At 43.5% G+C, this 13,253-nt stretch overlaps 1 protein-coding gene across 4 annotated transcripts in view; it reads right to left on the bottom strand.

The window, feature by feature from the left end:
• The window catches only part of swt1 (SWT1 RNA endoribonuclease homolog), a 158,464-nt gene that overhangs the window by 32,549 nt on the left and 112,662 nt on the right, over window positions 1-13,253 (bottom strand). For 3 of the 4 annotated variants that reach the window (XM_041208723.1, XM_041208722.1, XM_041208724.1), the window contains exons 17-18: window positions 1,261-1,339; window positions 966-1,033 (exon numbers count right to left, since the gene is read on the bottom strand). In XM_041208723.1, coding sequence (XP_041064657.1) covers window positions 966-1,033; window positions 1,261-1,339 — 147 coding nt within the window. The remainder of the gene's footprint in view (window positions 1-965; window positions 1,034-1,260; window positions 1,340-13,253) is intronic. The other variant, XM_041208725.1, reaches the window with a different exon arrangement.

Raw genomic sequence — 13,253 nt, 5'->3', positions numbered from 1 at the left:
ACACAGTGAATTAGCATGCTGTACTTTCACCTCTGTGACCCGGGTTTGAGTCTAGCTCCAATTACTAAGAGAAAAGACTGATCTCTGCTGGTTGAGTGCTTCCAGTGAGTCTTGGCATTCCAAACCTAATTTCTATTTGGCAGAGAACCACAACACAGAATTCTTCACGAGTTAATCTGAAACTGGCAATTTCAGAATAGTTAATGTAGGAAATGAAAAACATTTATAGGGCCAAGTGGGTTTAAACCTACTGGAGAAAAGTGTAGAAAGATCTTTAGTTTGCATTTGCCATGTTATATCTTGATGCTGTAACTACATGTCAAAAATGGGAAACTTTCCTTGTCCCCATTAATGACTACTGGAATGCAATCCACAATTTCAAAATATTTCAGCTGTAGCATGCAAGGGAATTAGACTAAAGCACAGAGACAAAAAAAAATCAGATCAAGATAGGCACACAGACTGTTAACTAAGTGCAGAGGAAGCTGCTACGATCTCAATAGATTCCCCAATTTTGTCAGGATCTTAGAAATTATTCACTCGAAATTCAAAGTGTTTTTCCGTCCAAGTTGTTTGTTGTGACCACTTATTCCACTTGTTCCAAACTAATAAATTCTGTTCAACAACTCTGAATCAACAGCCATAAACTCGATTTTAGCCTAAAAGCCATTAATATTTCATATGTAAATGATGATATAATGGCCCCGCAAATGGAGTTTGGATTCTATACCAGCTTGTCCTTAACTGATCCAGTCCTGTATGTTCTCTTCAAAGTTTTGAACAAAACATTAACAATAGCTTTAGGTCAATGATACAAGGCTCTGCTCATGCACTAAATAAAGAAAATCATCCATATATCAGACTGTGAGGCAACAATTCAGAGACTCAGTAGCATGCACATTGAGATCATATTGCACACAGCATGCTCGTTTACACTGTCAGACAAAAACCTGTTTGCAACTCACCTGTACTCCTCATGAGTAAAGCATTCATGCAAATCCTGCGCAGAGATTCCAGTAACATAAATATTTGTCTGCAAGGAACAAGCAAATAAACTATTTGAATAAAACTTCCCATAGCAACAAAAGTGAACAGGTAAAATAGAAAACAAACAGAAACATGAGTAATCTCCAAGATTTATTTTCTTATGCAAATAGGGATCAACTTTTATTGTATTATTCAGCATAAAACTTAAAAAGTGAATAACTAAATGAATAGAAATGTTTAAACATTCTATTTTCCTGCAAGTTATTTTAATACCTCATCATTATTTAGAAAGATGTGCAGAATCTCTGTGAGCTTCTGGAAATCTTGAACATTGCTATCAGATGACAAAATTCTGAAACAACAATCACAAATAGCAGATTAAGTAAAGTCTAAGACCAGAATATTTAGCAAACAACCCTCAAAAAAGTTACCTCCATGGCAAAATATAAATAAGTCCAACAGTACTGAGTGGATAACACCATATGAAATTACTAGGAAAGTGACCCTGGTACCCCATGCAGTCAAAATATTTGCCAGATTTAACCAGATTTAATTAATTTTTAAAATTATGAACTATTTTTGCAATTCTGCCCCAAGGGTTGGGCACCTCTTTAATACACTGCATGTAGAACTATGTACAACTGCCCTAGGTTTGGGATTTAATTTATTGGGGAACATCAGTGCTAGGAAATAAAATATTTGTTCTCATCCAGCATCCACAATTAATTCAAAATCAGGCATATCAGATTATACAGAATCATAGAATTTTACAGCACATGAAGATATTAAACTCATCACTGATATTGGCCGTTTGAAAAGCCACCCATTTACTCTAAGTTCCCTTCCTTTTCTCGATACCCTTTTACTATACTAGTCTATTACATAATATACTATTCTCGATACTTTTTTTAAACTTTTATAAGCTATTATAGATTTTGCTTTCACTAATATTTCTTCTAGGGCATTCCATGTTTCAACAAACATCTGCATGTAAAAATACTCCTTTCATTCTTTTGATGATTTTAAATTTATATTGCCGAGCTACCAACTCACCAACAGGTTGGAATAGCCTTTTCCGAACAATCTTTCAAAACCCTTCATAATTCTGAACATTTCCATTCGATATATAAGATAAAATTATCTCTAGACTTCTTCAAAAATGCACTTTAATCAACTTAAGAAGGACATTTCCCATAATTACCATTTTGAGGTCAGAACAACAACTTTCAGACTTTAAAAGAAATTTGGGACTGGAAATTGGATAGCCCTATTTTTTGGACACTTGAGGTCACAATTCACAACCTGCCCATGCAGGTCAACGTGGACAGCATGCAAACTTGGTGAACTCAGCTCTGTAACTTCTATGGAGGAGATGATTGCCTGCATCAGGGGCCAATTGTGATAGCCTGTGGCATCCAACGTCAGCATTGAGGATGACAGTTTCTTCCTGCCTTATGCTCCTTCTCAACTCCCAGTTCACCATCATCCTCAGATCTGGCATGATGAGCAAGTTGGTAATGGTGTAACCATGGATTGTCCCCCACCCCACCCCTACTTCCTCACACCACACCAGTTTCTTGATCAGTCACTCGCAGTTCAGATACTGGCACTGCATGTACCTTGAAAGAGAAGTATAGAGTTGGGATCAGTACGTAGCATGAGTGGCCAACAGGCAGGCCAGGGATAAATAATAATTTCTTTGCCAGTGCATCAGAGGGTGAGGTCACAGATGAGTTTTGCTGCAGAAGACCTCAAATGGCAGCGCTGATGGGCTTACACACCAAGATGCTGGGTACATTGACTGACCTGTCAGATAGCCTCCTCTTATTGTCAATCAACATGGAGGAACCTGGCTCCAATTCATAATATTGCATCACGCAGCGCTAAACCTCTCGGCAGCTTCTCCTCTATCTCTCTCATCCTCAGACCCAGAGACACTTCCACTACTGCCTCCAGCTGCAGCTTGTGAGTGGACAGATCACTTAGTCCTCTGCATCCCCACCTCCCCCTTTGAGGATTTGCAACACACTCTAGCAAATCCAGGTACTTACACCACCTCCAGAAACACCCGAGCACTTCCAGACACTTTGCAATAAAAATAGTTGCAAAAATTCTCTTACCTGCAATTTGGGTGATTGGCCCTTTAAACAACATTAACCCTACTGTACTAACACGATCCATCTTGCAGCTTCACACTTGTTCTTTGTTGAGCAAATAATGAAAAGGTTGCCTGCACATTTGTTGGCCAAATCTGGAATCCTTGTACACATCAGCCTGTGGGATGTGTGCCATCAGGGCAGCATTGCTTCAAGGCCTTCGGTGTACACAAGAATGCCTGCCCCCCAATGTGCACCCCTCTCTTTCAGCAATACCACGTGGGCTATGAAGGAAGTGGCCAGTGGTGCAGGCCACCCAGATAAAGCAGTGCTACATGAGCAATGTTCCCTCCAAGTTGCATGGGGGCACGGCCAGCTACAATCAGGAATGTGCTGCACTTGGAAGTGAACAGCCTGTGCACAAGCAATGTTCCCTTTAAGATGTGCACATCACAGCAAACAGAAGTTAGAGTTGTATGTGAAGCATTTTGTGTCCATTATATTAAATTAAGGGTATTTTAGTGCTGCAGATTGTGGCCATTAGGATTTTTTTTCAAGGATGCTTAAATCCATTTCTCTTAGAGCCCTTAACAGCAGACAAAAGACCCTTTCTCCTACAGCCTGATCTAGATTTAGGAACTAGAGGTAATAGAACATCAGTCTAAACCACCATACTATTTAGTGACCCCAGAATGCTGGATCTCATTCAGGCCTCTTTTTTTTAAATTCTATTTGAGGAGAAGAACATGTGCTTTTATACTGGCAATCGTTTAATGCAGACTCTGGGGTGCTAGCATCTGTGACATGTTTTATTACATTAAAATTGCTATATAAATGCAGGCTGTTATTCTGAGCCAGCTCTTGCCAGAATTGAGCCAGCTCTTGCCAGACTTGAACACCAACTAAAACTCGAGATAAAAAGAAAAACAGCATTAACATTTGTGACCTTATGTCACAACTGGGAAGATGCTAAATGTAATAGGTTTGGACAAAAATTTTGAGCAAAAACTTTTCTTGGCAGGATGAAGGAGCCAGCTTTAGCAGCGGAGACAAATTACAGATACTGCTCTCCCAGAATCTGCTTAACAGCAGCACTGAATTCAGCCAGTAAATAAAACAGAGACCATACCATAGAGACTAATAAATAATTAGAAAGCTTTTTGTGAACAGTTAGGCCTCTTCAAAATGTGACAATGTCTGATAATGTTCAAGCTTCCTTGAAATCTATATTGCATCACTGCCTATAATTAAGGTTTAATTTGATTGGATTTAATTTAATTTGATCAAATAGTTGATGTGGTCAATAGAGATATACAGAGGTCAATGAAGAATACAGATGTTTGTTTCATCATAAGGAAGAACTTGACAATTCTAATGACAAAAATCCCAAGTCAGTTCTCAAGGTTTTCCCTAGGAATAAAATAAATTTGAGAATCAATAATGAGCATGTCAGCTGTACTAAATAAACATATATCCACAGTGGGTTCAGTTCTGGAAATTTGAGAAGGAGAAATCAGGTCTACGCTGCAGGATCTTTAAAAATTAGATAACATTCTATTAAAGATTTTACTGCAGACATGCCATATAAATTCCAACTATTTCCTGCTACCATTTTGCACAATTTCCAGTAATCAGCCACAGGTACAAGTAAACATTTCCACAAACACAAACTTAAGAAGTCTTTCGTTGATTGGCAAGTTGAATGAAATAAATTATGCCTTTAAATGATGAGAAATTAAGAAGTTGTACTTTCTTCCTCTTCTACACTACATTCTTGAGTGGGTTGGCACAACTGTGGGATACAGCTCAATCATTCCACAGAATTTTGGCTATTTGAAGAAAGCATGCATCATTTTATGGTTGAGCCAGTGTTGGACAAAGATCTCTTGTTCTTGAACAAAGCCTCCACTGCCTCATCCTTTCATAAGAACTTGACAAGGAGGTTGATGGGAGGGAAATGTGGGCACATGAACAGCCAATGCTTTATACCAGAACCCTATTTAGGCCTTTGGGAAGTATTAGTTAATTCACAACTACTACTCCAGGTTCAATTAAAATAAAACTAGTCTGGCTAGAAAAATTGTGAATCTAAACTAGCACAGTGTTTTAAATTTTATAGGCAATGAGTATTTTTTAAATTGATGGCAACTAGATTAAAAGCAAAATTCAATCTAGCCTTCAGTATTGAAATTAACCCATTTAAAATAAACAGAAGTTAACACCTACATGAAACAGTAGACAAATGCATTAATCATTCATCCACTAATATCACTAATAGTAAGTTTCTAGGTTTGTAAGCCACTTAAATCTATAAAATCAAGTCAACTATGCAAATGCACAGTAATTGAAAAATAATTCACAAAAAAATGCCTTTGTATTAAGTGCCATTAATAAAAATGCCAGAGTATTAGCATACAGGCACTGTAACTTATATATCAGTAATTAGAAGCATTCAATCCACTAGAACACTGTAAATGTTCTGTTTATAGCGCATGGATATCACTGCATATATTTAAAGAAGGTAGTGTTATGATCCCCAGCTGGACAAGCCTGATCCTAGGGTGGGACCCAGCTTGAGAACTCCTAACTTTTATTTGTTTGTTTAGATACGTGGAGTGAGGTGACTGAACAGAGTCACAGGAGTCAGCTGATGAACTTTTAACAAAAGAATAAAACATTTATTAAACACGAAATGATGAACAATATTTCAAAACTCCTACACAGAAACATAGAAAATAGGAGGAGTAGGCCATTCAGCTCTTCGAGCCTGCTCCGCCATTCATTATGATCATGGCTGATCATCCAACTCAATAGCCTGCTCCTGCTTTCTCCCCATATCCTTTGATCCCTTTTGCCCCAAGAGCTGTATCTAACTCCTTTGTGAAAACATACAATGTTTTGACCTCAATACTTTGTGGTAGTGAAATCCACAGACTCAGCACTCTCTGGGTGAAGAAATTTCTCCTCATCTCAGTCCTAAATGTTCTACCTCGAATCCTCAGACTGTGACCCCTGACTCCCCCAGCATCGGAACATCCTTCCTGGATCTACTCTCTCTAGTCCTGTTAGAATTTTTTAGGTTTCTATGAGATCCCCCCTCATTCTTCTGAACTCCAGCGAATATAATCCTAACTGACTCAATCTCTCCTCATATGTCAGTCCCACCACCCCAGGAATCAGTATAATAAACCTTCGCTGCACACCCTCAATAGCAAGAACATCCTTCCTCAGAAAAGGAGACCAAACCTGCACGCAATATTCCAGGTGTGGTCTCACCAAGGCCCTGTTTAATTGGAGCAAGACATCCCTGCTCCTGTGCTCTCTGTGAAGGCCAACAAACCATTTGCCTTCTTTACCACCTGCTGCATCTGCATGCTTACCTTCAGCAATAGGTATACGAGGACACCCAGGTCTCGTTGCACATTCCTCTCTCTCAATTTATAGCCATTCAAATAATAATTTGCCTTCCTGTTTTTGCTACCAAAGTGAATAACCTCACATTTATCCATATTATACTGCATCTGCCATTCATTTGCCCACTCACTCAGCTTGTCCAAATCACACTGAAGCATCTCTGCATCCTCCTCACAGCTCACCCTCCCACCCAGCTTTGTGTCATCTGAAAATTTGGAGATATTACATTTAGTTCCCTCATCTAAATCATCAATATATATTGTGAATAGCTGGGATCTCAACACCGATCCCTACAGCACCCCACTAGTCACTGCCTGCCATTCAGAAAAAGAATACCCCACAAGTATAGCTTTACAGTTATGTATGATTTGTTAGGATAACACAAGTTACTAAAACTATCTTATACTCTAATGTTTGCAGTAAGTACATAGTCCATGTAGACCAATAGGCACCTTGTGGTCAGACACTCCACACTGAAACAAAGGGTGGAATCATCCTAGGTTTGCACAAAGTGCGGTAGTGGGCAGGTAAAACTACGTTTCACCCACCGGCCGCAATGGTGGGATTTCACACTGTCATTCCAAACCCGCCACGTTATTTATGCACTCCCATTTCCATGGCGGGCGGGTTCTCATTTGCCTGCCCGCCATCACCTTGCAGCTTCATCATACCAGGCGCCTTATTTAAAATCCAGCCATGCGCACACATCTCAGTGGTTTCAGCCCACGACTGCTGCAGGGAAGATGTCCATGAGAGGCAAAAAGACTGCAGCCCCCAGGTTTAGTGACGCATCACTGGAATGCCTTTTGGATACCGCGGAGTCCGGGATGTCCTCTACCTCTGCTCTGGCAAAAGGATGGGCAGCAGCGTGACCAACCAGGCTTGGGAGGTGGTGGCAGCAGAGATCAGCACCATTGCCCTTCAAAATAGGGCAGCCACCCAGTGCCGCAAGAGGATGAATGAAGTCCTCCATTACACCAGGGTAATTCAATATTCTCATCACACTCAATCCACACACTCTCAAACCCATCACACATCCACAGGGCCCTCATTCACTGCCGGTTCAAGGGACATCATCATTCACTCTCTCACACTCACCGTCACTGTCCTCATCCTGTCCATGAGACCACTCACCACCCAAACATGCCAGGTATACTTATCATCTGGTCTGGCAGGTGCCATGTTTACACTTTCTCCATCTCTATTCATGCAGGACAAGCTGGCACACAAAAACAGAGGTTGCAGACCGGTGGAGGAATGCCTGAAATCAAGGTGCTCACAGGGTTTGAAAACAGGGCCATCCAGCTGGCAGGCGACCATCTGGACCGGTCCTGTGCTGATGGCGAGGTTGGCGCTGCTCTACCAAGCAAGAGTCCAGCAGTACAACATCCATCAGCCAACCATGCTGTCAGTGATGTGTCCTGTTTCACAGGCCACTGCCATTCACTAATTATCTCCCCTTGCTTCCACAGACACATCAGGGAAACAGCGGACAGAGTCCATGATCCAGGGCCTCCAATCAAGCCTTAAAGAAACCTCTGAAGAGGAATCTGGAGGCACCCTCCTTGAAATCCCATCACAGCGCTCACCAACAGCCTCCATCAGTGCAGAGACACACACCTCGGTGGGACCTAGCTTGAGAATAGCCTCAGGATCACTATCTGGTGAGCACATCACACTGACTAATCCACTTCACACGGCAGCAGGGACTTCCCAGGTGTCCGGCACTCGGAGGACTGCTGGAGGCCAGAACGTTGCTGAGTCAGAGTCATATGATGAGCCTCTGGGCTTGGGCATATCACAGTTTCTGGAGCTGCAAAGGCAAGCTCAGGAACATCAGGAAGGGATATCCGCTACACTTCTCAGATTGCAAGGCAAAATGGAGGAGTCTGTCCACCTTCAGGCTGAGTGTTGGAACAAGCATGTCATGGCCCTCCAAGTCTCAACCCTCCAGAGGATATTAGCCAAGATCATTACAGACAGGGCGTTGCAGTCAGCAGGATTCTCCACCTCCGGTGTGGATGTCCAGGGAGCACCAAGACGTAGAGGCAGGGTTAGGAAAGTTAAGGTAAATTAGTTGCACAGCCTGGGCACAGGTGTTAATCACTTGTACATACTGTTCACTATTGCCAAGAAACTCCCAAGAATATCTCCCTGCCTATGGCTCCTTGTTCTAATGAGCAATGTTCTTGTTGCTCAGATGTGAAACCTTTCTGCACAAGATAAAGGCAGGTATCTCTGTCCAGGGCCTCTTCCCTGTGCTTTGTGCAGCCTTCATTTCAAAGTGATGGTCCAGTCTCACAATCCCTGGACATATTACTGATGCCTGCACATATTACTGATGCCTGCACCTCGACGGTGCTTGTCATTGCTGCCAGAATATGGAGTGTCCTCACTGGATGTCGTCATCATCATCCTCCTGCAATCGAGCAACTATTAGGGCCTCCACTGCATCTCCATGACAGGAGCATTCTCAGAGGGTATTCGTGCTGCCATAAACCAGACTGGTCAAACATTTACAGAAAAGGGTCTATGGGGGTTACCTCACTGCATGCCGTCATCATCCTCCACGTGTCTAGCAGTTATGAAGGCCTCTTGAGCCCCCCTGCTTTGTGTAGCCAGTGAGGGCCTCATCCCTGTCATCGTCGCCTTTAAGCACCTCCTCACCCTCATCTCCGTCGGTGTCCTCCTCACCAGAGGAAACCTCCACCTCCTCCTCAGCCAGCTCATCTCCCTGTTACAACCTGGTGCTGCAAAGGACACAGCAGATGACAACTATGTGTGACACCCTCTGTGGACTGTATTGCAGGGCTGCACCAAACCGGTCATCTTTCGTCTGCTCCACCAGGTTGCAAGCTGCAGCATGAGCCTCATTATACCGCTGCTCTGCTGCAGTCTGAGGCCGGCGCACAGGTGTCATCAACCACGGCCTCTGCAGGTAGCCCTTGTCCCCGAGGAGCCATCCCTGCAGTCTCTGCGGACCCTGGAAGACTTCAGGGATCTGTGACCGACTTAGGATGTAGGAGTCGTGCACACTCCCTGGAAACTGCACACACCTGCAGGATGTGTTTATAGTGGTCGCACACCTGCTGCACATTCAGCAAATGGAACCCCTTGCGGATATAATTCACCGCATGTTGCAATTGAGATCTGAGCGCCATGTGAGTGTAGTCGATCACACCCTGCAACTGTGGGAAACCGGAGATCTAGGCAAATCCAATTGCATCCTGGCTCTCCTGGTCATGGGCAAAATGCACAAAGTTTTGTGCCCCTGCAAAGATGGCATATGTGACCTTGGATGCATTTGTGGGTGGAGGCTTGTGAGGTCCCACACAGGTCACCTGCGGAGCCTTGAAAGAAGCCACTGGCATAGAAATTGAGCACTGCAGTCACTTTCACAGCCACTGGCAGTTCCCATGGCACCTAAATCTTGCAGTGGCTGGCAGATGTGAATGACAATTCCCTCGAGGTGTGCAGTCTTTGGCGACACTGGTTCTTGGTCACCTGCAGGAATTAAAGACGGTGTCTATAGACCCTGGGCGTCGCTAGGCTCCGACCAGTGATGGCTCGCTGTGGTTCTTCAACAGCATGTGCAGATGCCCCAGGTAGCCCTTCTCCATGAGGTTGCTGCTCCTACCTCTGCACAGCCAGAGCCTCAGAAGCTCTCTCCTCCATCGTCGTCGCTCTCTGTAGGCCATCAGGCATACTGCTAATTCACCAGGCTCAATGATCCTGATGTACTCCTCCTGCAAGACGAAAGAGAGAGACACATGGTTAGCATGGGTGTACTAAGAACCTGTCCTGGTTAAATGTGAACACTTCCCAGAGAATGCTGGCCACCATTTGGATAGCCAGAGATTAGTGCGCTGCATGGTCGCTGAAATGCCACCCATTTCCCCCCCATTCCGCCCGACTGATTGGCAGCAGCTTTGCCCACTGGACTGTATGCTGTGCTCTCAGCTCAGGTGTAGACATTCTCCTAATCTGTGCTGCAAGGCTGCCCTGTTAGCTTGAACCATGGGGGAAACTGGTCCAAACCTGGATACTGGCTTTGCAAGGGGCTGTGAGCACTCCATCACTGACTGTTCCATTGCCAGCTTTAGCGAGGAGATTGTACAACATGTGCAGTCATCCAACTGTTCTGCAGTCCACTAAAATGCTCATGACTTTGCAGTCTGTGCCGGGGGGCGGTGAAAAGCTTTGGAGCACTTGGTGGCACTTTGATGCCTCTGTGTTGCTTGAGTGGGCAGGTAAGCTAAGAGCCCGATTCCAATCATATCAATGTGCCTGCGCCTGAACTGTCTCAGCTGCAGGGGAATGGTCACTTTATACAGGCTTCCCTATTGCATGGCAGCTTCACTTGCCCACCTTACCCCACTCCCCAAATGCTTGTGCACTATATTCAATGGCAGGGATGCCCTTGCCCTCCACCCCCCCCACATCACGTCAACCACAAGGCAGCCCTTGCCCTCCTCCCAAGTCGCTTTACGGCAGAGCTGCCCTTGATCCCCTCCTCTGCAACACTCAAGCTTGAAGACTAACAGGTGCCCCTGGCAAGCGCTGCACAACGTTACTGTATACTCACCTCCGAGTTTCCCAAAAATTGCAGTCCACCAAGTACGCCTTTTATGTGCTGTTGTGAAACACGTCAGCGTGCTTTCCCGCTGACATGGTTGGATGATCCAGCAGGGAGGAGGGGACAATTCCGATGGGCTGGCCTAATAATGATTTATAAATGTATTACAATGAGGTTCCTGACGTCTGATGGTGGGAAACGCGGCCCGCAGTTGGGCTGAGCGGACGATCGTGAACTGGTTTCACGTCATCGTGAAACCGATTGTGCCATATTGTTCGCTCATGCCACCAAACATTCCGGACGCCGGCAGGCACGGAAAATCCCAGCACAAGTGACAAATGCCACCTCAATTAGATGCTATGGATCTCTCATCAACTCTCCCCGGACGCTTGTCCCACCATTAGCCACCGGTCTTACTGAACCCTGTCTTTCACATAAGGGTTTCCAATCGCCACTCTCCAAGAACTCACTTTGGAATCTTCTCCTAAGCTGATGCCTTCCCCAAGGGTTCACTGCCAGGATTTCGAACTCTCCTTCTGATGTTCCTCTCCCTGGCTCACCACATGCATTCAAGCTTTCTCCCACTCAATCTCTTACCAAATCAACTGTCAACAATACACCACTGCTTCACATGCCCATAGCAAAGAGTTACAGGCCTTCAGTTGTCGCTTTGGCCCTTCTGGCCTCTTGCAAGCTGTTCTTGCTTCAAATTTGCTTTCTGCAGCTTTTGTCTCTAAATCTGAAACTTAGAGCCTTTCTCTCTGCCCCTCTCTCTCAACTTCACTGAACAGGACCTTTTCCAGGTTCCTGTCCTTCCCTTTGACTAGAAGGTCTTCTTGGGATTTTCTCCTGTTCCACTCCCCTAGATTTTGGGGTCTTTTCTTTAGCCTGGGGCTTGCTATCTGTCTCCTTTGCTCCAGTCTCTCCTTTATGCTACTTGCAAAACCAACTGCAGTCAAACAGCTTCCAAATCGAACTGCTGCTTCTAGTGTGTGTTTGTGGCAGGGACCCGCTTCTCTGGACCCTTGCTGCTAGGCAACAACCCAGTTTCTCTACTCTTGTTTGTTTAACTTAGCTGCAACCGTCATAAAACTCTCATCAGAATGCAGGCACCTTTTAAAGTGAAACTAAAACTCAACTTGACCCTTTTCATAACACACAGATATAGAAATACAAATCAAACTTAAACATTAAAGCTAAAACTCATTCCTAATACCCACAAATAAAAATATAATTTACTTAAAACTATCTTTATTTCCTAACAGTAGTCAGCGAATTTTATTAAGTAGTCCACTGCGGAGTACAGTGCATTGAGGTGGAAACTGGTCTTGAAGGTACCATTGCAAAAAAAGGGTTTATTAGGCTTTTTGCTACAAAATATTCAATCTCAGATTGATAATACACGATACCAACAAAAGTAGCTGATGCATCTTTAAACAAAAACGGATGACTATCAGGTTATAAATTGCGCTCTGAGATACCTGACTTCGTGATGCATTTATCTTCCCTTATTTAGATGTAGCAAAAACTGATTAAATACTTAAATAACTAGGTTATTTTATAATACAGTAGTAACAGCCGTAAATGCTGGAAACAGTTGGCAAGTCAAGCAGCAACTGTGGCAAGAAAAACTTTTCAGGCTGACCATCAACAGAACTAGAATATGTCAGAGATGAAATGGAACAGAGCCAGGGAAAAGGGGGCAGGAAAAGAATAAAAAGGGTTATGTGATTGGATGAAGGACAGGCGATGAATTACAAGAGAGAGGGGAATCTCAGAATTACTTCCGTTATTATGCACGCATTCGGCAAATACCATAGCTTAAAAATCGTTGTTGACAAAATAAGTGGACAAACGTTGTGATCAAATGGCATTTCTTTATCCAAACTTTTAGCACATGGTTTAACTCATTTAAAATAAATAGGTTAACACCTACATAAATATAGTAGAAAAATCAATATCATATAAAAGTATTAAGTATTCATCCATTAATTTTACAAACAGTAATTTCTAGGTTTTCTAAATTCCTCAATAGTGTAAAATAACATCTATCGGTCTGTAATTGAAAAGTAATTCACAAAAATAGTGACCCTGCATTGTAGTTTTTAAAAAAATATTTCATTCATTTTTGGGCGTCACTGGCCAGGCCAGCATTTATTGCCCATCCCTAACTGTCCTTG

This window comes from Carcharodon carcharias, chromosome 16 (assembly GCF_017639515.1).
Source record: "Carcharodon carcharias isolate sCarCar2 chromosome 16, sCarCar2.pri, whole genome shotgun sequence".
NCBI lineage: Eukaryota > Metazoa > Chordata > Chondrichthyes > Lamniformes > Lamnidae > Carcharodon > Carcharodon carcharias.
Note: the sequence above shows the minus strand (reverse complement) of the source record. Positions and strands in the feature narration are given on the sequence as shown.